Source organism: Poecile atricapillus, chromosome W (assembly GCF_030490865.1).
Source record: "Poecile atricapillus isolate bPoeAtr1 chromosome W, bPoeAtr1.hap1, whole genome shotgun sequence".
NCBI classification, from domain to species: domain Eukaryota; kingdom Metazoa; phylum Chordata; class Aves; order Passeriformes; family Paridae; genus Poecile; species Poecile atricapillus.
The window spans coordinates 42,958,273-42,981,039 of record NC_081288.1 but is presented as its reverse complement, the minus strand read 5'-3'; the positions used below and the strand labels follow the sequence as shown (position 1 = coordinate 42,981,039).

Sequence of the window (22,767 nt, the reverse complement as noted above, 5' to 3'; positions counted from 1 at the left end):
ATTCAGGTTACCTTGCTGCAGAGTGAGCCCTGTGGGCACACAGCCCCTGCCTCAGCAGGGATGCAGACTCATCACAGTGACACGCAACAAAGGCACCTGCCCTGCCCTGCCCATGAAACTGGGAAAGCTCAGCAGCATGTGGGCAAGTACATGCTGGACAATCTGCCAAGTGAGGTCTTAGACAAACTATGTCTTAGCTTGTATCTCAAAACTGCCCATACCATCACAGTTTTCCAAATCTTCAAAGATTTTTCAATGGCCCAGCTAATTGAGATGTTTGCCTGCAGAAGGCAGAACACGTTGCCAGCAAGAGGATACATGAAAAAGACTTCAACCAAGGCATTTCCCTGACAGTGAAGTAATTCCCGTGGCATTGCAGTTCTTATGGAAAACTCTGATTGGACAAGCTGTCCAAAGGAACAGGTTATTAGTGTTAAATTAGAGGTCTAATACAAAAATGAACATGAATACATGAGAGAAGGTAGCAGGCACACCGCTACACAAGAACCAGTAGGAAAGCTAACTAGTAAGAGCTTGTTCAGACAAAAAGCAGTCCATGCTGCCTGGGCTAACCTGCATGTGTCACAGGGGTATAACTTCACTTGGGGGAATCAGACCATAAGATCCAGTCACTACTTCTGTTTTTCTTGAATGACTGTAAGGATTTGGAAAATCCTTGGTACAGGTTCAATGTTTAGATTTTTAGAGAGGAAATTACTCTTTTCTGGGTGACAGAACAGACAGTAAAAGCAAACTCAGCATCACTTCAGCAGACAGGGAAAAACTGGGTATATTGTCTGAACAAAGTCTGGAAATTACTCAAAGGAAAGGTCAAAGCAATCTTAAAAATAGTCAGCTGAAGCAAGAGAAAGCTCGTGGACAGGTTATTTGTGCTGCTCAGGACTCTAACAGCTAGTTACTATCACATAATACCATTGACTCATTAACATGAAAGGCTGGCTTTGTAATCCAGAACTGTGCCTTTGTTGAATGTGAGCACACTGTGAAATACCTACTGGTACACTTTGGTTTTATATTTCACATTTATTCACCACTCTGAAAAACTGAGCACAGTACCTAACTCCACTGATCACATCAGGCTGGAAACAGGAATAGTTTTAAACTACCACAATTCATCTTTATTGATCATATACACCAGCAATGAATTAATTAACCATATATTAGATCAGTTCTCTACCACCTTCTATAAACACTCATTTAGCCTACACTCAGCAAGTCTTTATGTTGCTGAACTCAATTGAACTACAGACTAAAGTGAGGTAAATCCACAGGAACTAGAAATCAACCCAAATCTCTTGAGAATGACCAGATGACATATGAATGAAATTCTTCTATGGCCTGCCTCCTTTCTGGAAAGATCTCAGACCTTTAAGAGGAAGATGGGTTCAGGAGATGGGGTGCCCACTCCCACCAGGGAGACCAGCATTATAATGCCCCTCTAAGTTTTGGAAACTGGTTGCTCTCATGGCCCCACTGGACTTGAGACCTAAAATGGCTGGGTGTTTGCTGTGCATATCCAAAGATACTTTATCTAGTACTTGTTTGGAGTGCAGAGCCACCTCCATAGCACCCAGTGACTTCAACCATCCTGCACAGTGAAAAGTCGCATAGTCTGAAGATTATTTATCCTTTTTGCATCAAAGGAATTTTAAAGAGAAAAGAAGCAATACCTAATTTGAAATAACATTCTATATTATGTACATCGAATCTCTTGTATTTGATTGAAAATGAGTGTTAATTTAAAAAAGGACTTATGGGAGCCCCAAAACCCCCTGAGTAATTTCCTGAAGAAATGTATTTTCTAGAAATTAAACTTTGATTTCTTAATGAACACATTTTGCAAACGAGAGTTATTGGTCCTGTCAATTCAAATTACCAGCGGATGCTCCTTTCAAAAGAGCAGTGCCTTTTGAGGATTTATTGTAAAATGAAATAGTAGACAAGGATGCATCTTACTCATTTGTTTTCCCCCACAAGGATCTATCATTAATGTGTTTGTAAGAACTAATATGCATGGCCCCCAAATTACATCTGTGGAGTCATTATAAAAAGTGCTTACTGTGTTGCCATATAATTAGAGTTCCTGTGCTGAATATATTATTTCAAAGCTGTCAGAAGAAAAATTACAGACCTTGTGTAACTCCACGGGAGTTGGTGACATGATTTCTTTCATTTCTTGCTTAAATTTTCTCAGAACCATGGACTTTCTCCCCACATCTGAAGGCAATGTGTTGCTACGAGTAGCTTGACTGTAATGTGGCCTTACAGAACTTCTTTCCTGGAAGCTGGCTTGTCTTCCCAGCTGGTTACGAGGTTGTGGGTTTTCATGATTCAAACTCATTGTACTTCCTGACATGATTGTGGCCTAGAGCATTAATGAACAGGTTAATTTGTAGCACAGAATGTGGGTTAAGTAAGTGGTTAATTCATAGCAGTAGGAAAAACACCTCTATTCTTTGTTAGAACACAATCACTCAGGGCACAGCAAAAGGCAAGAGGATAGATGTTCAATCTGCTTGCAAGTCACTATAAAATAAAGGACCACAACAAAACACAATAACAATATATGAACCCTTTGGGCAAAAGTTTTCAGATGGCATTTCAAACTAAAATACTGAGCACCAGAATGGCTATGCTTGTAAGACAGTCCCCTGGCAGACTGAAGAGTATGTAGTGTAATTGCTTATTTTAAAAATATTTTATACATAAATTAAACAACATCTAAGTTGTGGCATAATTGCATTTGTTGGAATTGGAACTACAGGAAGGCATTTGCAATTCAGACTGTGTGTGCAAGGTAAAAAAATGTGAGTCAGCAGAATATGTAGGTAGCTCTAGAGCCAGCATGGGCAGAGTGCCTGGGTACTACCCCAAGCTCAGGGAAAACTCAGTGCAGGTGAGCTCACCGCCTGGAAAGAAACTCTGTATGACATGCACACTGCAAGAGTGACTGCCTAGGCTCACCATTAATACTGGCCCTGGTCTCACTGCTGGCTTTAATCTCAGTAAAAGACAGCCTTTTGTTTTAGATGCAAGAATGCATGGAGGGTGAAATCATGAAAGAAGACGATGGGAATCACCTCACCCAGCGGGTGGAACAGACTGAACTTGAAAAGCATCCATGCACAGCAAGGAGCCTTCTCCTCTGGGGAAGATCTTCTGCTCTGGGGAATGGGAGGCATATGCACTTTGGCACTCCGGGGACAGGGTGAGCTGAATTTCCTATTTATTATCTCTTCTGATGGACAACTGGAAAGGGAAATTTAAAGACCATAACCTGAACTCTGACTGGGACTGGACACAGACAGCCTGCTTGAATAGGAAAAGTAAAAAATAAGGGCAAAACAGACAAATAAATGTTTGCCTATAACTCTGGTGAGCATGTCTGTCATCCCTCCTTCTCACAGCTCCAGCATTACTTTCACTATGAGATAATGGATTGAAGCCATAACACTCTTCTGTGCTCAGTAATGACTGATATTACTGCCTGATGGAGCAAAAGCAGCCAGAGGACTTGGCAAACAACAGCCTTCTTTGCTCTTTGGCTGAAGACCTTGAAATGAAAAATGATAAGGAGTCCTTGACTACGCCATGGCACTTCATAAAGTAGAGGCATGGCCACTCTCAGCATCCTGTCACACTGAATGAGTCTGGCTTTCTTTTCAGAGCTGGGGGTTGTGCAACGAGGCATTGCTATAGATGGTACATCTACAGTTCTGAATTTCCCTTTTGTGAAAGACTGAGGAAAATTCAGTGTGTTGAAATAACTGAATTCTGGACAGCATGGATGACCTGTTTCCCTTTTGGAATTATCTATTTCCATATCCTTTTATTATGCACTGAATACTGAAAACTGCAAGAGAAGCCTGCAGTACTGAATAACTATAGAATTAAGCCAGTATAACATTTTCTCCTACATTTCTCTGGTTTTCAATAACAAATATATGAGAATCACATTTTGCTACCCATACATGCAATACAAAAGCCATATATCTGAGGAAGTAAATTAATCTGGACTGAAAAACTTTCACCCAGTTACGCCATTCATATTCCTCCTGGCTGCTAAAGGACTTTATATAACATAAAAATGAAAATGAGATTCTGCCAGTTTTGCAGCTCCAGGAATTTAAAAGAACATAAAAGAAAATATTTTAGGACCTTTCATTCTGTAGTTTCAATTGGCAGTATAATGGTAATTGCTCTGATTAGATAACTTAGAGAAAAGGTGATTAGAAAATTAAAGACTCCCAAGTTACTCTGTGTCTGTTTTCTTCCCCCGATGTGCCCTCAGCACAATCTAACACAAAGCATGGTTAAATTTGTAGTGAACTTAAGGATGAAATATGAAAATTCGTTACACGGTGAAGAAATTGCTGTATAATGAACATTTTTCACATTGGCAGCTAATTTTTCTTTCAGAGTGGTGTGATTATAGGTAAACATTTTGAAAAGCTGATTTTCTTTTATGTTCATCTTAATCAAATTAAGTTGCAATTTAAAAGACAACCTACAACATGCTAAGAAAAGCTGCATGAAGCGTCTGTCAGAGAGTGGAATGTATTGCTGCAGGAAGGTTATGCCCACTTAGAAGTTCTGTGCCATTTGCTGCCTGTACAGACAGCATTGATGGTTATGCACAGCAGAAGCTGCAAGTCAAAAGCACTGGGGTGAACATGTTTATAGAATTTTGGTTGCATTGCACAAAAGAAAACAGCTCTGGTTAGGGGCAGGGGAGGCAGCTGCACAAGCAAAAATATAAAGGTAAAGGGTAGGTACCAAGAGAGTCATGTTTCTCAAACACAGACGCCTGTCAGCCTTGTCCTGTGGAGAGGGGTTAAAGCTTTTAAATGAATCGGTGTGATTAGTGCAACTTAAAAGAAAAAAGGAGAAAATAAAATGAATGTAAACCAAACCAAAACCATTATATTTCTCTATAATTGGAAAGAAAGGTTAAGATTGTTCTACCTCTAGTTCCCTCAGAATTCCTGACTGGCCACAGGTCTCTAAATCCTCCAGAGCCTGAGACCAGAAATTTTCCTCCTGGTCAGCCTCGGTGTTATCATGGGGACCTGTGAAGCTAGATTTACAATGAGAAGTTAAAAAAATGTGGACTTTTTCCCCCCTCTAAAATATATATATATTACACACGTGCCTTGCCACAGACTGCAACTTGAATGACAGAAGGTTATGCAGGAGAGTGGGGAAGAGTCGCTGATCAGGAGAGGCCGGATGGACATGCAGAGCACATGACAGACAAGCCTTCTCATAACCTGGCAGTCACTAGCAGCTGGCAGGATCTGAGCAGCGAGTTGTTCAGTAAGGAGAGAAATGGATTCCAAGAACAGTTCAATACATATTTTTACTGGATTGAAACCGGAACCTCCCTATGAAAACTAATGAATCAACCAGTAGCTGTATGCGGAGCTGCTCCGTGCAACAAATATTTGCAATAAAACCTTTCAAGCTCACAGACTTCTCCCAGGCAATATGGAAAGAGTCCTCTTTTTTTTGCAAACAACATTTTGCAAAAGAGGCTTGGTGGTGCTTTTTACCTGATTCCTTCAGCCTAAGCTGCGTTTATCAGTTTAAGCCCACCTGATCACCGTAATATAAACTGCTCCAATAATTTCATACATAAACAGAGAAACTTTCAGGGATGCCACTGACTTGCATGGAAACTTAGGTCTCAGGTGTTTCATAAATGCACCAAAGCCTTATTAAAAGCACTCTTGAGCAGATGTTGGTGACAGTGATGCTTAGGGAAGTTGCTCAGCAAGTGAGGTCTGATAAAAACCACAACTCTGGGCTGTGGTGACACAGCCCAAAGCAACACCTTTCCAGTGTATGTGTGTATACAGGGAGGGAAGCAGGAGGTTTTCCTGTCTCAGCAAGGGGAAGCAGCTCAGTAAAGGTTCACACAAGCATCAGAGCTGCTGCATGGGAGAGGGCTGATTATGTGAAAGGCACAGGGGAAGAAGGATGAGGAAGGAAAGTGACAATTCGCCCTTTTGGTGGCAGCAAGCTGTTACTTTGGAGCAGCTGCCCATGGACTGCAGCTAGTGGTGCTTAACAGCACATAAACAGAGCAGACACTATTATGGAAGCATCTGAGGCCTTGCTTGACAAACAATGTATTACTGAGAATAGCGTGAATGTAATTCTGTTTACACAGTAGCTTTTAAATAGGAGAATTGTCCAGCACAAGGAAGGACAGCTTGAATGCTTCACACACATGATACTCTGCCTCAGAGATGCTTTCTTACAGCTACAATCAGTCAAGCAGACAATGGTCAGCCATTTCAATCTCTTATTGCAATGATTCTCCACCTAGCATCAGTGTCTCTTCTAAGATATTGCAATAGATACAGCAATGGCAGGAATACCTACTCAGATCACAGATGCAATTCCTCCCAGGCAAGACAAGAAAGTATTTAAAACATGATTTTAGAAAGATCCTTGACTTCTGAAATGAACTTTTTCAATAAATCTATGTAGTTCTTTCAATAGCCAATATTGAATGTAGACTAATTTATCTATTCCAATATCTCTTGCTATATTGCATATTAATGATATCAAATGGAACTTAAGCTAATGAACAAGATAATTTGAGGCAATTGTCTGCAATAGCAAAACCTGGATGTCCTAGAACTGGAGGTCCATCTCTTCTCTGACTTCTGTGAAATATAAAATCATGATGCTTCTATGTCTGGACTTCTTAGTTCAAGCTATTTCTTTTTCAGCTCTCCTCTCCTCTTTTGCGTTTACTCTGAGTCTTGTCTCCTGGTATGTGAAATCTCATCTTTTGCATCTTCATTACAGCCACATGAGTAATTTGTAGCTGAGCTACTACATCAAAAAACCAAAAGAGGTACCAAAATAATTTATCTAGATTTTTTTTTAATCTAAAACCTGAGAGTTTGATTTTAAGTCATATGAAATATTGTTTGTGACTATAATGAACATATTTGGTTTTCTGATGCTTATTTAAAGAGCCGTCAGAAATTCAGATGCATAAAAAGTCTGAAGGAAAGGCAGTAGGACAGATAATGAAAACAAGGGTGTCTATGATTTAGTTCTTATTGCCATATGAGAGAAAAAAAATTTGTGACTTTTAACTTTTTTAATCAGGAGGTTCTTGGATCTGGCAGACTCATTCCCATAAGCATTGATATTTTAATGTATTAAACATTTTCTCTGGAGCAGGAACTACAACAGACTTGTCCTACCTACCAGTGATAGGTATACACCAGGCTAGAGAATGGTTTAAGCTCTCTGGTTTCATTTGCTTGCCCACTGAAATTTCCTTGTCCATCAACAGCAAGTTAACATGGTGTTTTCTGCTTTTGCCCTGCTTTTCTCATTTCAACTGTTTTTCCTTTCTTCCCCTGTCTTCTCACACCCCCCACCCCCACCTCTGCCTTAGCCCAGCTGGATTTCACTTTCGTGCACTTTTTGGTTTCCTACCTGGAAGTATTCCACTCTTCCAGCTGTCCCCCACCTTTCCTTTGCCCTCCAGAGGCACCTTTCCACATCTTTCCCTCTTTCTTCACACTCCTGATGCTCTCTCCACCTGATCTTTCTACAGATGTTTGCTTTAAATGGTTTTCTTGATTCTCTCCCAATGTCTCAGTCTCCTTCTGTTGCCACATATCCTTGGAAGCTGTGCTACACAAAACAAAGGTAAGAAAAAGTTACTTTCTAGAGCTAGAGAGGAAGAGAAGTTGTTTAGCTAGAACTACAAGAGAAGAGTTTTTTTTCTGGGGATTCCTGTAACAGGCTTGAAGATCAGACATAACCTTCTCAAATACTCCAGCACTTGAGATAGCAACACCATCAGATGTGGCACCATCCATTTTACAGATACAGCATAAAAGTAACCATTATTTTAGGTTCTCTCAGGTGTAAGTCACATTGATAAGCAGAACAAGACTCTAATGTGCATACCTTTGGCTGCACAGTGCTTTTAAATGGTAATACAACACATGCTTTTCATTTAGAAGATTCTTTATTTTACAATCCAGCTCCCCGATTCACTGCTCATCAACTTTTTCAGCCCATTACTTACACAGCTGCAAAACAGTAGGTGTTCTGGAATCCATGGCTGCATCTCATTTGAGAAACAAAATATGGGCTGTAACTGTGGATAAAGACCCTATTAGACTAAAAAGAAAATGGGCAGTATGAAGAAAACTATCTAGTTTCCTTTATTAAACACTGTCCACTACTAGCCTATGAAAACTGCCAGTGTGCTTCTGCAGTAAGGACCAAAGGAGCTGGATACGGGCTGAGAATTCACTCATATCTTAGCTGTCATCTCACCAGGCTTGTCTCCAGACAAAAACGCCACAAAGCTGTGGGCTGTATCAGAGGGTTTGTCACTCAGAATCTGAAAGCAGCATCTAAACTTTGCCTTGATCTGTATTTCAAAGACTAGATCTCATGGATTTCCTTACGCAGTATGTTTACACAGGCACCAAGAATGTTTTTTTCAGTACTAAACTTTAATTTTTCTCAGACTGGGATTTCAGGCTCACTGTGCTGGCACACCAAGAAAGTGTATTTCTCATGAAGGACATGCATGTCTGCAGTTTCTGAGGGTAGGTGCAAAGAGCACAGAAATCTCTTTACTGTGATGCCTGTCTTCCCACATCTGAGTAAGAACTGTTCATTGGCAGAAATTACCCAAGTCTCTGCAGTGGATCCACTAACAAATCCAAAAGAAAAGAAAACATAGAATAGAAGAGATTTTTGGGTCTTCCACTACCTCCAGGTATTGTGAAGTAAAAATTTTTTCCTCAGGAAGTTCTTTTGTCTGCAGAGAAATTAACTGAAAAAGATTTACTTCTTAGAAGAGGAGGAATGGCAAAATACCAATAGTTTGGACAAGGTATTTGTACCTGGATCACTTTTTACTCCTACTGAATGTCAATGTCTCAAGTATTTGTGGATGAAGATTGTAATTTGTGCTTCTTTGCCCAAACCAAAATGAATTTTCACAGTAGACAAAACATTAACACACCAGTTGTCTTTAGACACATTATCTGTAGGTTTATTTTTGTGGAGTGGAAAACAGATCAGATTTTTTCTGAAACTTGCCCAGGGAAATGCCCTAATTTTTTTGTTTGTTTATTCTTAAGGGATAAATGCTATGTTTTGTTGGCTGAAGTAACTTGAAATAAATAAATGTCTTGGTTTTGGCATCATAATCCTCCGTAAAACCACTAATCCACCCCAACAAGTTTCATGGAGTGTACTGTATCTCATATTTAAAGGAAGAGCTGCTATAACTTCATTAGAAAAACATCATTTCTTTCAAGACAGTAAGTGTTTCTTTTTGAGGCGCTGCTGCAGCTGCAAACCAGAGAAGAGAAACTCGTAAGGGAACTTACGTGCTTGCTGCAGGTCGATCCCATTCGTCGTCGCTCAGCCCTGCATCATGAAATGGCTGATTCCGTGGTTTGCCTGGGGGGGACAAACTGGCCTGCTTGGGACTTCTCCATTCATAGGCATTGAAGTTGTATCCTGAAGCCTGATACGTGTGTCCTAAAATGATGAATTACTGTTTTACAGCAATGCATATGCTGAAATGATAGGAAAGCACACCTCTGAAGTGGGGTTCTCAAGAACTGTTGAATTTGTCATTGTTACCTTATTTTTTTTCTGTTGGCAGATTATTTAGCCTAGATTATGGCTGGAATTAGGTGTGCTCTAGAGCTTCTTTTGTGAATGTCTGCTGAAAGCAAAATCTTAAATATATATCTAACACTGTTCTCTTACCGTTTCTGTCTCAGCTACTTCTACATTTAGTTCTAGATACTGCCACAATTTATCAGTTTCCAATTTGACATCCTAGATTGATCAATAGTGAAATAATCATGGATGTGTTAAATATGTGTTAATATGGTCATATGCAACATGCCCAAAATTAAAGCTAAATTATTAAGAAAACTGCTTCAGATGTATTGAAAAAAGTTTCCAAAGATGTATTAAAAATCCCACGAATTTGGCTTTTCATGCCCCCTTTTGCTAGGGCTCTGAGAGCTCAGGAAAGGCCTGTCTTACAATCAGCAGACATTCCCAGCACCAATATACACCATCTCTATCACCCATTTCTAAGTGTCTCAAGGCTGTGTAAGTGGCATCAGATGGATTTTATACCTGCAGAGTTTATTTCTGGGTGCTTTTATCATACTAGCAAAGCAGGTATTACTTCAATAGTATTTTAACTGAAACCAGGTGTCATTTGAATTCCAAGTAGGAAGCAGTTTCCAAGTGATGTATCAAGAAGAGCACATGGATCAAGGGGTCACAAGCTGATGCTGATCTAGTAAGCAAAATCCATTATGGTGGAACTGATAATACACATTTTATATGTATATATGTATATATGTGTGTGCACGTATGTATGTAAATAAGCACACACACACGCACATATATATATAACATATATATGTAATATACTTCACCTTGATATATTACTTCTTTAGCTCTACAGTTGGTGTTTTTTGATGTGCATATTGGATTAGGAAGTACTGTTTTGTTGATGACTACTATGACTGCTGCTGCCCCTCTAAAGAGGGTAATTTGCTTCCATAAATCACTCTAGACCTGTCTCCCTCAAATGCTGTGTGACTGCAGAGCTGTGAGTGCTTTCCAGCAAACTGGCAGACACTAACACAGTCCCAGATTCTAGGGAAGGTATTGGTTGGGAAGATGTGACTGCTGTGTGGTGAAGGCTCTGGATTAGTAAGGCAGACACATAAGACAAAGGTACAAAATGGGGTATTGATTCAAGGAGAGAAAAGACAGCTCACCAGCATTAAATTGGTAATTAATAGGATAAAGCATTATCTGGTGCTCCAGAAACATCCCCCAAACTCCTCAATTTGCTTTGTCTGTGCATATTGCCAAGAAAGGTTTGGAGAAAAGCCAAACTCAGCTTGATGGGTCAAGACAGATTGAACTTTAATAGAAATGGGGGCCACCACAACACCAAGGGATAAAGCCACAAATCTGTTTGCACTCAGGCTGTTTAGCAGAGGTGCCATGTACCCAGCCAAGTCTGGGCAGATTTTTTCAAGGGAGTTAAAAAAAAATCCTCTTTGAGACACTGGTTCAGCTTTGGCATGGCATCTGAATCATCAGGACTTTGGAAAGCATTCTGGGCCTCAATCCTTTCCACAGCTGAACAATTTGCTCCAAATATCTTCAATTCATCCAGAAAATGAGAATTACCATTCTGGCACTTTTTCAGCAGTACTTCTCCTTAGAACTTAAAAGCATCAGAAGAAAATCTAATATAACTTGTTTTGATAATCTGACCAACCCAGTTAAGGACAGGGGTCAAATAAATCCAAATTCTAACTCCAGTGAAAAAATTACTTGAGGTAAGGACCTATCTGTCCAAATATCTCCCAGGTAATGGGAATACATGCTTTAATATGGAAAGAAACATTTTTAAAATAATTAAAAAAAACAACTGAAGTTGTGTGTAACTTATTTTTCTTGTTACCAAGAATATTACAAAATGTCTATATCCTTCACTGCCTAAATAAACGTATTACAAACTGAAATTATTTGAAAATCCTACATGAAACAATAGTTACAGAGAGGTGAAAAAAATTATCATTATGGAAGATCACATTTTTAAATAGAATGATTGTTTTTGACAGCTGAGAGTTAGATGTTAATACTGCAGGAAAGAGGAAGAAGCAAAAGATTTACAAATCATAGGCAGTGACTAATGTTGCCCTTCAGCAGTTTATAATAAATCTGTTGTCATTTAAAAATTAATGCATATGGGCATCAAATTCATGAACATCTCCAGAGTGTTCTGCGCCTTGCATTGATCTGTACTTGAAGGATAAACTCATTTAGTTGTGGATGAGCTATGGACCAAGCTATACAGATGTCAGTAAAGCTAACAAAAGCCTGTTAATGTATTGATAAATGCTTTGTAACACATCACATCCTCATGAAAGAATGAATCTGAGGCCAGCCAAGTGCAAGAAATCATGCTGCCTGCCAAGGTGTGTGGTCATAATGAGACAGCAGCACATTATAAAGTGCAGGGTTAAAAGTTAGTACAGATGAAAAGTTCTACTTAGGGCAAAGGAAGGTCAACCATGAAGGCAACAATTCCTGCTTTAAATGTGGATTGTATTTTGACAGTACCTTGATTTCCAAAGCTGGTGTCAATACCAGAGCCATCCCATGACTCCACTGCGCTGTCAACACTTGGGACTGTAGTGGAATAGATGTCTGAGAGCTTGCCAGATTTCTGTGCAGCAGAGCTTTCATCTTCAGCATCGCTCAGTTCACTCACGTGACCCACAGGCACAGAAAATTTCTTGGGACTGGTAGCTGAATAGAATTATATAAAAAGAGGTGTTGATCCTTGCTTTACCGCAGTTCTGAGAAACTGGTTTTTACTCCTGACACAAAGCTTTTCCTTGGATGGCCTAAATGCTTGTTAATCTGCAATAACAAATGCATTAACCATCATGGATGGTACCCTTGGCCACACTCACCATCTGTTTGCTTCTTGATTTTCAAGGTGACAGTTTCTCCTGCCATCTGTAATAAATGAATGGCTTCACTCAAAGGTTTTCCTTTCAGACTGCTACTATTTATTGCTAGAATTCTGTCTCCTATGTGAATTGCCCCAGTCCTACAATAAGAGAGAGAAGTAAAACATTGAGAAGAGAGTGTAAAAGGCAACAAAGGCAATTTCTTGGCATTTTGGAGCATGAAAGTCCCATCTCCCTTTCTTTCTTTTATTTTGCTTTTATTGCTGTGTCACAGAGTAATTCTTTTGTTAGAGACACTTAAAGCAAGTCACCTTTGTTGTAGTGACAATAGCAGAGCTGAGGCATGATGTGGATTTCTGTGTTACTGTGACAGCTGAGATAATCACCTGTGGATGATATTCACTGCAGCCCACCCGCTCATGAGCAATCTCAGACAGCTTAGTAAGTCCTAAAATGAGTCAAGTTTCTAAGTTTCACAATATAAAAAAAACAGTGTGAGCAAGCAACCATCTATTTCACAAACCTGGCCTTCAGGATGGGTCAATCAAGAAAAGAAAATATTTTTGTGTAAATGGTTCTGTCTGTGCACAATATCATGTTTTGTGTGCTGTAAGTTCTCTCTGAAACAACCACCAAGGGCACAAGTTTCAATGACTCAACCAATCTGAGAAATAACAGGTGACAGAAATCCTTATAATTTTCATTATTCTCTATCTGTCACTTACCATGAGGAGCATTTCTCCTCTGATAATGCTTCCTATGGTGTATGTAGGTGCACATACAGATGCAGTGGCAGATGAGAGTATGATAAGTTCAGATAAACTTGGACACATGAAGTGCTTCCTTTACTTACTGTACTATGCAAGGCTATTGGTTTTGAAAGGCTGCTAAAACGTTCCTGTGACCGAGCCGTTTGATTGATTAGGTTTTCCTTGGTGATCCATAATAGGGACCACAGTCCTCTGACTTGTATACTAATGTACATCCTGCCCATGCTCCTGGAGCTTGGCAGTGATCAAAAAACAACAGCAAAAATATTATAAACTCCAATTTGGAGAATTATAAAGAAATCAATTGCTTATCCATGAAAATTAGGGGTTTCAGGTTAAAAAAACAAACCTCTATCTTGACAGAGAGAACGTTTAAAAATAATTTGCTTTCCAACTTACCTTTCAGCTAATCCTCCTTTTGTAAGGCTGGAAATGATTATGGGATCAAAGGGCTCTTCAGTACCAGAGATTGTAATTCCAAGGGGCCCGCCATAGCGTTTTAGCTCAACAGTATAAATAATTGCTCCAGAGCTCTCCTGTTCATCTGCAATAAATGCCAAGGGGATGCAATTGGTTTCTTATGAAAGAAGGAATGAAAAAAATAGCATATTCAGTCTAGTGACTGGTAATCAAACAACATTATCAAAAGATCACATTTCAGATACAATTCTGAATCATATTCTACTAGATTATTAAAAAAAATAAATTACCTATTATACAATTTTTTATTGCCAAAACCTGGACACATGTCAACAGAAAAGCTCCCCTCAATCTGTTAAGTCTAAATTTTACTCTCTTTAAAATCTCTAGGTCTGATTTCCTTTCTGATCTTAGATCTGATCTCCTTTTATATTAAACTATAACTTAAGGCTATTTTGTCACAGAATCACAGACTGATAGAAAAGGATCTCTGGATGCCACCTTGTCCAACCTCCTTGGACAAGCAGGGCCAACTACAGCTGGTTGCCCAGAGTTGTGTCCAGCTGGCTCTTGAATATCTCCACGTGCAGAAACTCCACAACCTCTCTGTACAACCTGTGCCAGTGTTTGGTCACTCTCAAAGTAAAGCAGTGTTTCCTGACACTCTAACAGAACCTCACATGTTTCAGTTTGTGTTCATTGCCTCTGCTCCTGCTGCTGAGGAGAGCCTGGCTCTGTCTGCTTTACACCCTCTCTTCAGATGTTTATACATCCTAAGAGATTCCCCCTTTGAGCCTTCTCCAGGCTGAGAGGTCCTATCTCCCCCAGCCTCTTCTCAGAGGAGAAGGCTCTCCTCTTGACCTTTGTGACCCCTTGCTGGACCTCATCCACTGTGTGTCCGTGTCTGGGGAGCCCACGGACTGGGCCCAGCACTCCAGAAATCTCTCTGCAGTGCTGAGCAGGAGAGAAAGATCACCTCCTCTGACCTGCTGGCCAAGCTCTGCCTCTTGCACACCAGGACGCTGTTCTTATTTGCCACAGCGTCACATTATTACAGAAGAGGCAAGTTACTATTATGGTATAAATACTGATACTCATCTGTTTCTAGAATTGAATGGAAGGTATTTAAAATTAAAGGTAATTTGAAAGTTTTAAACCCAAACTTTCTTAAAAGAATTCTGGGAAAAGTCAAAAGTCATTATAAGATGAGCAGCTGTATTTGTAAAACAGTCCATGTTTTTTATGGACATGTTTTGAGCTTTTTGTAACAGAATCGAAAATATCTTCTGTATACTGAATTATCAACTAAACTGAATTAAGTAAATCCATTAGATATTATTTCATGAAGTCATTTGCATTATTTTGAAATTTTATCACACCAAACAATTATCAGAACTGGAAAGAGTCCATCACTGAGTAAACTTAAATATAATATATTTCCTTAAACAATACTCAATAGGAATTGCATCAACAAGAAATGTGTTTGTATTTATAAAATGCTCTTTACATATTATGAAAAAAGCCCCAACCACAGCAAGAGAGCAATCAACTGCAGTGTCTTTGAGTTGTGAAGTAATATTTTAAAATTAAAAATGCCAGAATTCTCCCCAAATCAAAATAACAAATTCTTTCTAGCTGATGTTCTGATATTGGCATTCAGCCAGGATGGCTGGTCTGGTGGGCAAATTTTCCTGCATCTGTGGGTAGTGACATTTTGAGCAGTTCAGTGAATGTGGAAAATGTCTAGGATACACATTCCATAAATGTTACTAAAACGAACTACAACAACTTAGAAAATTCAAATGTTACCATTTCTGTTCCTGTAGACAGACAAGCTTAAAAAGGGGAAAAAACCAGACCTACATAACTAGCAAAGGCTCAAAGAGTTTCCCTCTTCTAATACTGAACATGGTACTTTAGGCAGAGCTGGAGGAACACCGATATCTTTGAAGCGACTTTGTTTTTTTCCCAATTTTCAGAAAATTTAGATCTTCACCTCCACACTGTTCTATTTCCTCCTTGCCATCCATGTACAGAAAATGCCACACACAGAGAATCAAAGGAGAGAGGAATTAGTAGTGTTTATTCAGCAAAGTATACTGGGGTTTTTGTGCCTACTTGAGGCATTGCCATCAGTGTTTTGGTACAATTCACATCACTTTATCTGACGTGCTCTTTCCAGAAGCACCCAGACAGACATCCCTGGAAGCCCCAGTCTGGCACACAGTGGGCTAGTATGTGCACAGCAGCACAGTGGCAGCTTTGCTTGCTTAAAGCATTTATGGAGTAGCCACCACTCAATCCCCTGGGATGGAATACTGGTGCTGTTTATGCAGCAGTGGCACGGACATGGTGCAAGACCTCAGCTGAAGGGTGAAAGCAACGTGCCAGCTGAAAATGTAATTGCCAGCACTTGCTAAGGGTTGACACAATACTAACACTTCTCTGCTATAAACAGGAAGTGAATAGGAAGTTACTAATTATCAACAGCCCTTCCACATGGGAATTGGAAGTCTATAGATCTCAGTGAATGACTGGAAAGAAGACTGGTCCATTGTGTCTGTTTTCTGAGTAGCCGTAGGTCAGAAAATTATTGGCAGAATGTTATGCTGAGCAGAATGTTGGAGCTATCCAAAAACAGGGCACACAAGTGGCCTGAATTCACCAGGAAGGTCAGTTCTGCCATGAAAGCAAAGAATGGTGATATTCAAGAAAGGGAGGTAGCTATTAGGTTCATCTGGATTTAAATTTGTCCTCAGTTTGGGAAGCTGGCAAGAAGAAAAGGAAAGAGAAAAATTGCTGGAAACATACCTCCATCTGGGGAGAAGATATAAGTGAAGTACTATGGGTCTCACGTTTTTGAGATTTTCTATCTTTCTTTTCTTGTGATGCAGTTGTGGGTAATTCTTGGAAACCACATTTAATGACAGTAGATCCTCTGTGCTACAGTGCCTCTGCTCTGCCCACTGGCCTCTTGCTCATCAGAATAACATCTGACCAACATGGTGACAAGGGCAAAGAGCACCTGACATGCATCATGCTGCTGTGGTCTCAGCTGCACGGAGGCTCAGAGGAACACAGCTCTGAGAGCCCTACTCCCCGCCTCACCTTCCTCAACAAAGTGAAAATGCATGCAGTGAAAAATAAAAAGAAGTTTAAATCTTAATCTTATTCTGTGTTTTACAAAACGTTTAGGCTCCATGCCTACGCAGCATCAGGCTTTTATTTTCTCAAGGAATTTATTATTTTCCTCTGTTGAATTTGAGCAGCACATTTCTTCCTTTGCGAGAAGAAAAGACTTTCATAAGTAAATTAATGGCAAATATGCAAAGAATTATTTTAACTGAGATCCACTTTTTGTTACACTTTTGCTACTGTTATGCCACTGTTTCCTAAATATTTTTTCTTTAACATTTCAGCAGACACTCATTTCAAATTTCAAAGAATCTGAAATCTGCTATAATACTTCCATTTATGCTTTGACATTTAGTCAACTATTACAAGAACAATTTGTATAAGTATTTTTTTTTTCAGTAGGTTTCTGAGTAACTGTCCAGTTACATTTGAATCTGTTCAGTTACACCAGACATGTCTGGATAAAACACTGTAGTTGTGTGAGAATCTTGATATAGATACATTATGTAACTATAAAACAAGCAACGTGAGAGTGTAAAAGAAAAGTGTGGTATAAGAACCCCACTGAGACTAAAACCTGTACCAGATACCAGATACCATGGTGTGCATGGTAAGAGAGCAAAGATCTTATCTCCTATGGGTGGAGACTGAAATCCACGTTTCAATTACAGCAACAATTTGCACACAGTACTAAATGCAGCTGCCTTTGCTTTGCAATATAATACTAAGAAGATACTTTGTTTGCTTTCAGAATCAATTAGGAGGGAGGAAGAAAAAGGAAGAGTCTTCTAGTGCAATTCTAAACACCACTTCAACAGTTGCACTTAATTTGAAATAATAAAGTGTGGCAGGTTGTGCCTTTTTGCTGTGAGATGGAATAGAGCTGAAGAGAAGTGAATCTCCAGTTCGTGTAACACTGCAATATAAACAGCAGCAGTAATAGTAGTTATAACTGCCTTTCTTTGCTCTACAATGCATAACAGAACTCACTTTATTATCTCCAGGTAGAAATTCTGCTCTTATGAAATCCACAATGGGGAAGACACAAGACTATTAATAGGTGTAGGTGTGGAAAATTAAGGCAGGTTCATTATTCCACTGGGCTGTCAGGCATGGCTCCTCCATCAGATATCCGGCACAGTGTGTAAAGTACTACTTACCTTTGAGCATGTGAACAGTCGTACCAAAGTCAATTTTTTAAGTTTATGGACAAAGCACGCACTACACCACTTTGTTGGAGAACTGAAGCCCAGGGATCCATGCTTTGCTAACTATGATTCCAATCTTAAAAGCAGAGAAAATCCCAATACTCTAGTACGAAACAGATCAACTTTATATGGCTGCACCTGAGGGGCAATTGTCTTTTCAGCTAACTGAAGACCTAATTTTGCAGTGCAGCTCCTGTAAGCAATATAGCTAATGAGAAAATTCAACACTTTATATACCATTAAAATTCTTTTTAGGTCATATTTTCTGATTATCATTAGCATAAACCAGACATGTTCAGAAAAAACATTTCACTAAAATTTAAAAGAAATCCCCTTTGCTCTAGAAATCCTGAAAATACACATGAATCTGCAATAGTCATTGCTAATACCGGAATTATCTTCATCTTTGCGGATCTTTAACTTTACAAGGTCCTCACAGTGCTGAAGAATCTGGACAGCATCTTCCATTGAGCAGTTGTCAAGTCGAATATTATCTATTGCCAGCAACTTATCACCCAGTTCGAGTGTCCCAGTTCTGCGAAAAAGTTACATGGAACTCTAGTAACATTAAAAGAAAGGTATCCTAAAAGGTCTAAACATTATTACAGAAACAAGATGGATTTTTAGGACAATTACTTCTTAATATGCCTTCTATTTTCTAACTTTTCACAAAAGCTTTTATTAAAGAAAAGAAAAAAAAGTGCTCTTACAAGCCCTCTCTGTTTAACTTGAATTTGGCTGGTTACACACATAAACAGATTTTTATTGGGAGCTCTAGTGTCTTACCTGTGAGCAACACTTCCTTTCTTGATATCAGAAATAACCAGAGGGTCCCCTGGTTTTCTACTTGATGGAGCTGTAATAAAGAATTTATACAGACATTTAGTTTTGTTTCTAGATATGCAGATGGACTAGTTTTGACCATAAATCTATATTTCATTCTCATTCTTTACTTGTGTTATATTCCTCCCCTACCCCTAAATTACCTGAACTTCAGGTACAAACGAACAGCAGCAGCATATTGGCAAGACTGGATACCCCTCAAAAATGAGAACATTTCAGAATTGAAGTGACTGATACAAAATGAACTTAGCCTGATATGTTTGATTTCTAGGTTAGATCAGGACTGAGCCACGTGAAGATACCACAGTGCAGCTCCAGTGATCTATCATAAAAAGCTGTGTAGCTGTAACACATAAGGAAGACTTTCTTTCTCACAGTCTTCCAGTGTGACTACTACTGATGATCTTTTGCCAGAATAAATCCTGTTGTACTATATTCCTGACCAACAGAGCTGCTCTGGCAATGTATCTAGTGTGGGCTAGTCCACATCCTTTCCACCAACTTCTGTCCCATCCAGTGCTTAAGGCAGAGGTATGAAGGCAATATGTCCTGGGTGAGAAGGAGGAATCCACTTCCCAATAAAGGAGATGCTGTGGACAGTGGCCACACAGCCCATTGGGCTGAAACACTATTGCCATGTTCGCACAGGTGTAGCTTACATCACACTGATGTTTGCTTCACTGGAACTCACTGCTTCCTCTGAAGCAACCCGTGCCTCTTTCGATGAGTAACCTTGCCCCCCTGTACTGCTGCTGGACCTTAAGAACGGTGAGCTTCTCCCAACTTTGTACTGGGGATACATACTAGGAGCACTGCAATTCCAGACAGTTTAGTAGAACTCCCACCACTCCTCTCCTCACACACTTAGCTCTTTTTGGAAGAATCTGACATTAATAGTCAATTTTTCTATCTGTCCCTCATGGTTAAAAAGATGCTCTGCTCTTCAACGCCAGGCACTGCAACTCTTTACTAACTTGTGCAAAAGTATTTGATAAGTTTCCCTTGGCCAGGAAGTTCGGTCTGCAATTTTGCTTGACCTTTAGCTGCCTAGGAAGCAGTAAAATACACCAGAGGAAGGACTGTTTCTTGAAGTAGCTCTATTGTTTTGGAGGGTTCATCCATTTGCTGATGGATGGCACATGCTGTTCACCTTTGGGAAGAGTATCACCTACAGATGCTCTGTCCAGGAGGTGCTCCACGTGGCGAACACAGACTGACTTTTGGGACTGTTAACAAACAGTGTGCTGATATTAAAACACTGCCATGCGGTATAATGCTCTCAGCTCTCCTGAAAGCACTAATTAGTTTTGCACAGTTATGGTTCCTCAACTGCCCCACACCATTTCTGCTCTCTGTACTGAGCCCTCTGGATTCTTTCATGGAAGCCTTCCATTAGGCTCCCACGCCTGAACTGACAATCACCCAAAAAGCTGCCCATATTGGAGGATCACCTACAAAATCCTGATGTCAGTTACTTTAGCAGCTCATGAATCTTCTCTTTGATGCAAAATGACAGATCTTCACCTACAGCAACCACATGATAAATTAATAATGACATTTCCAACACAGTATGCTAACAGGTCTTGTTAACCTTAGCTGCCCTGGTTGAGACAGCCTTTGAATATCCAAAGGAACTGCTCAAGAACTCAAGAAGAGCCATATTTCAAATGCAATGTCTCAAAAGTCCAGAAGATGAACATACAAGGACTTTGAATAATTTCTATAATTTTTTCTAAAACAGCATGCTCTCAGGAAATGGTTATTTTGCAATTTAGAGAACAGCAATTAAATTTTACAAGAGATGTAATTTTCATAGCTTGTTTGTCATACTTTCATGTCATGGGTCAAATATATTACAATTCCATAATTTATTTGAATCCTTTGGATTTGTTTTACCAACTAGTATCTTGTTAAAATTTAAGACTATCACTTTGGTGATTTTTTAGTTCTATGTTTTCACCCTCTGGGTTGCCGTACTCTGAGGTTATATGCTACCCATGCAGACCACGGTTTCAGTCTTGAAATACTTTTTATGAAACTGTCTTACAAAATTTCCAGAACTTATGAAAGGTGCCCATTATTGTTGTAAAAGGAGGAGAGGAGGAACCAAAATGAGGGAAAGAGCATAGCTCAAAGAGCAGAGCCACAAAGTACATGTGGATGCAAAGAGTATGGTGCTGCACACAAAGGTATCACAGTTTCAAACTGAGGAAGTGTGAACCAGCAGTATTTTATGAGTTCTCCTGGGCTATTATTCGGTCTGGAGAATGAAAGCCATTTTGTAGGCACCAAACACAGCCCTGTGAGAAATTAATCCCCCCATGCTGAGAAGCAGATGCACCACACTTCATTTTGTTATTGTTTGATGCTCATGGCATACTTCCTACAAATTATTCAAGTTGTGCTGCAGAAATAAAATCATTCATTTCCTCCTGAACTTTTGTACCTTTTTGCACATTACCTAAGATTACATTGCCTAAGATTGCCATCCAAAAACTGGTGAACAGATACTGTTACCAGCAAGAAGATTCAGTACTATTATCCTGATTTTACAGATAAGGAAAGGAAACGTAGGAAAATTTAGCTCAAAGTATGACAGTTCTCAGTGAGCAATTTGAGATATCCCTGCCTTTATATCTCACAATAGTTTGTAGAATGTAACAGTTTCTATGTCTGAAATACAACTACTGGCATTTTCAGCAACAGCTGCAGATGAGTAGAGTTTCTGTGAGTGCAACCCCAGGATCTCAATGTTTCAGCACAAAATCAAGCAGCCACTTATGGAAAATCTCCACCCCCACTCCCAGAATGACTTGTCTCAGCATGAGTCTTTTGCAGAGAAAAGAAAAGCCACCCTAATTTCTCCAGGGTAGCATTAAACCACCTTGACCATGAGATCGCCTCCTTTGTCTTTCTGCAATCCTCCATCTCATTCATTATGCAGTCTCCCTCCTCTTTGTTACACACCACTGTTTCATCTCTCCCCAGAGAGCAGAGAAACCAGAGTTCTGGTGGGAAAGTAGTATTTGACCAGTTAATATATCCACATCAATTAATGCAAGCTTGAAGTGGCACTGTATGGCTTCAAGTCTCCACTTAAGAATTACTTCTGGTTTTAAGAGGCTGCTAAAAATGAAGCACCTCACCACGCACCCATGTCCAGTCTACTTGTTCAAGTCCTAGCTGCCCCTAATCCTGATCACAGCTCAGTCTCTCCCCTCCTCTGCGGCCTCTGTTACAGCTTTACACTTGTTTTCTGTCCTTGCCCCATTCTGCTCGTCCAATGAAGATCTCATCTTTTCTCCTCCCTGCTCCAGCTGTTATTCTACCCAATGTTCAGCTTTAGTAGAGACCTTAGAGTTTGTATGAACAACTACAAATGGACCAAAGAATGCATAAAGCTGTGCAGGTACTAAATCGAGTGTTGCAGTTAAAAGGCTGCTCTAAAACAAGTTGTTTGTTCTCTCTCTTTAAATTACTGATCCTAGGTCTCCATCCCAGGTCTCTACCCTATTCTACTAAAATTTCCCAGCTACTTGAAAGTAAGTTCAAAAAAGTGTTGTCAGTTCTGTGTATCAGCTGTTCCATTACATTTAAAAACCCCTCAAACAAAGCTCCTTTGTTATTAAACTGCTAACTCAAACAAACCCCCCCACAAAGTGACTTTAACAGATTTTGGGGTGGACATCTCACCCACCACCCAGACAAAATTTACTACTCTCAGTCTGGCTTCAAACTTTGGAGTTTGATCAAGCTCTGAACAAACTGAACAAGCAAAGGAAAATGCTCCCGTGATGGAAGAATACTTTTTATACCAAGTCAGCCCATTTATCCACAATG

At 39.7% G+C, this 22,767-nt stretch overlaps 1 protein-coding gene across 7 annotated transcripts in view; it reads right to left on the bottom strand.

Moving 5' to 3' along the window:
• Nucleotides 1–22,767, bottom strand: part of LOC131591740 (glutamate receptor-interacting protein 1) — a 311,658-nt gene that overhangs the window by 5,715 nt on the left and 283,176 nt on the right. For 4 of the 7 annotated variants that reach the window (XM_058862751.1, XM_058862750.1, XM_058862752.1 and 1 more), the window contains 9 exons: nucleotides 18,871–18,940; nucleotides 18,474–18,619; nucleotides 13,721–13,865; nucleotides 12,543–12,691; nucleotides 12,196–12,384; nucleotides 9,411–9,564; nucleotides 4,987–5,098; nucleotides 4,798–4,842; nucleotides 2,153–2,386 (listed from right to left, as the gene is read on the bottom strand). In XM_058862751.1, the coding sequence (XP_058718734.1) occupies nucleotides 2,153–2,386; nucleotides 4,798–4,842; nucleotides 4,987–5,098; nucleotides 9,411–9,564; nucleotides 12,196–12,384; nucleotides 12,543–12,691; nucleotides 13,721–13,865; nucleotides 18,474–18,619; nucleotides 18,871–18,940 (1,244 nt within the window). The remainder of the gene's footprint in view (nucleotides 1–2,152; nucleotides 2,387–4,797; nucleotides 4,843–4,986; nucleotides 5,099–9,410; nucleotides 9,565–12,195; nucleotides 12,385–12,542; nucleotides 12,692–13,720; nucleotides 13,866–18,473; nucleotides 18,620–18,870; nucleotides 18,941–22,767) is intronic. The other 3 variants (XM_058862756.1, XM_058862754.1, XM_058862755.1) reach the window with 1 other exon arrangement.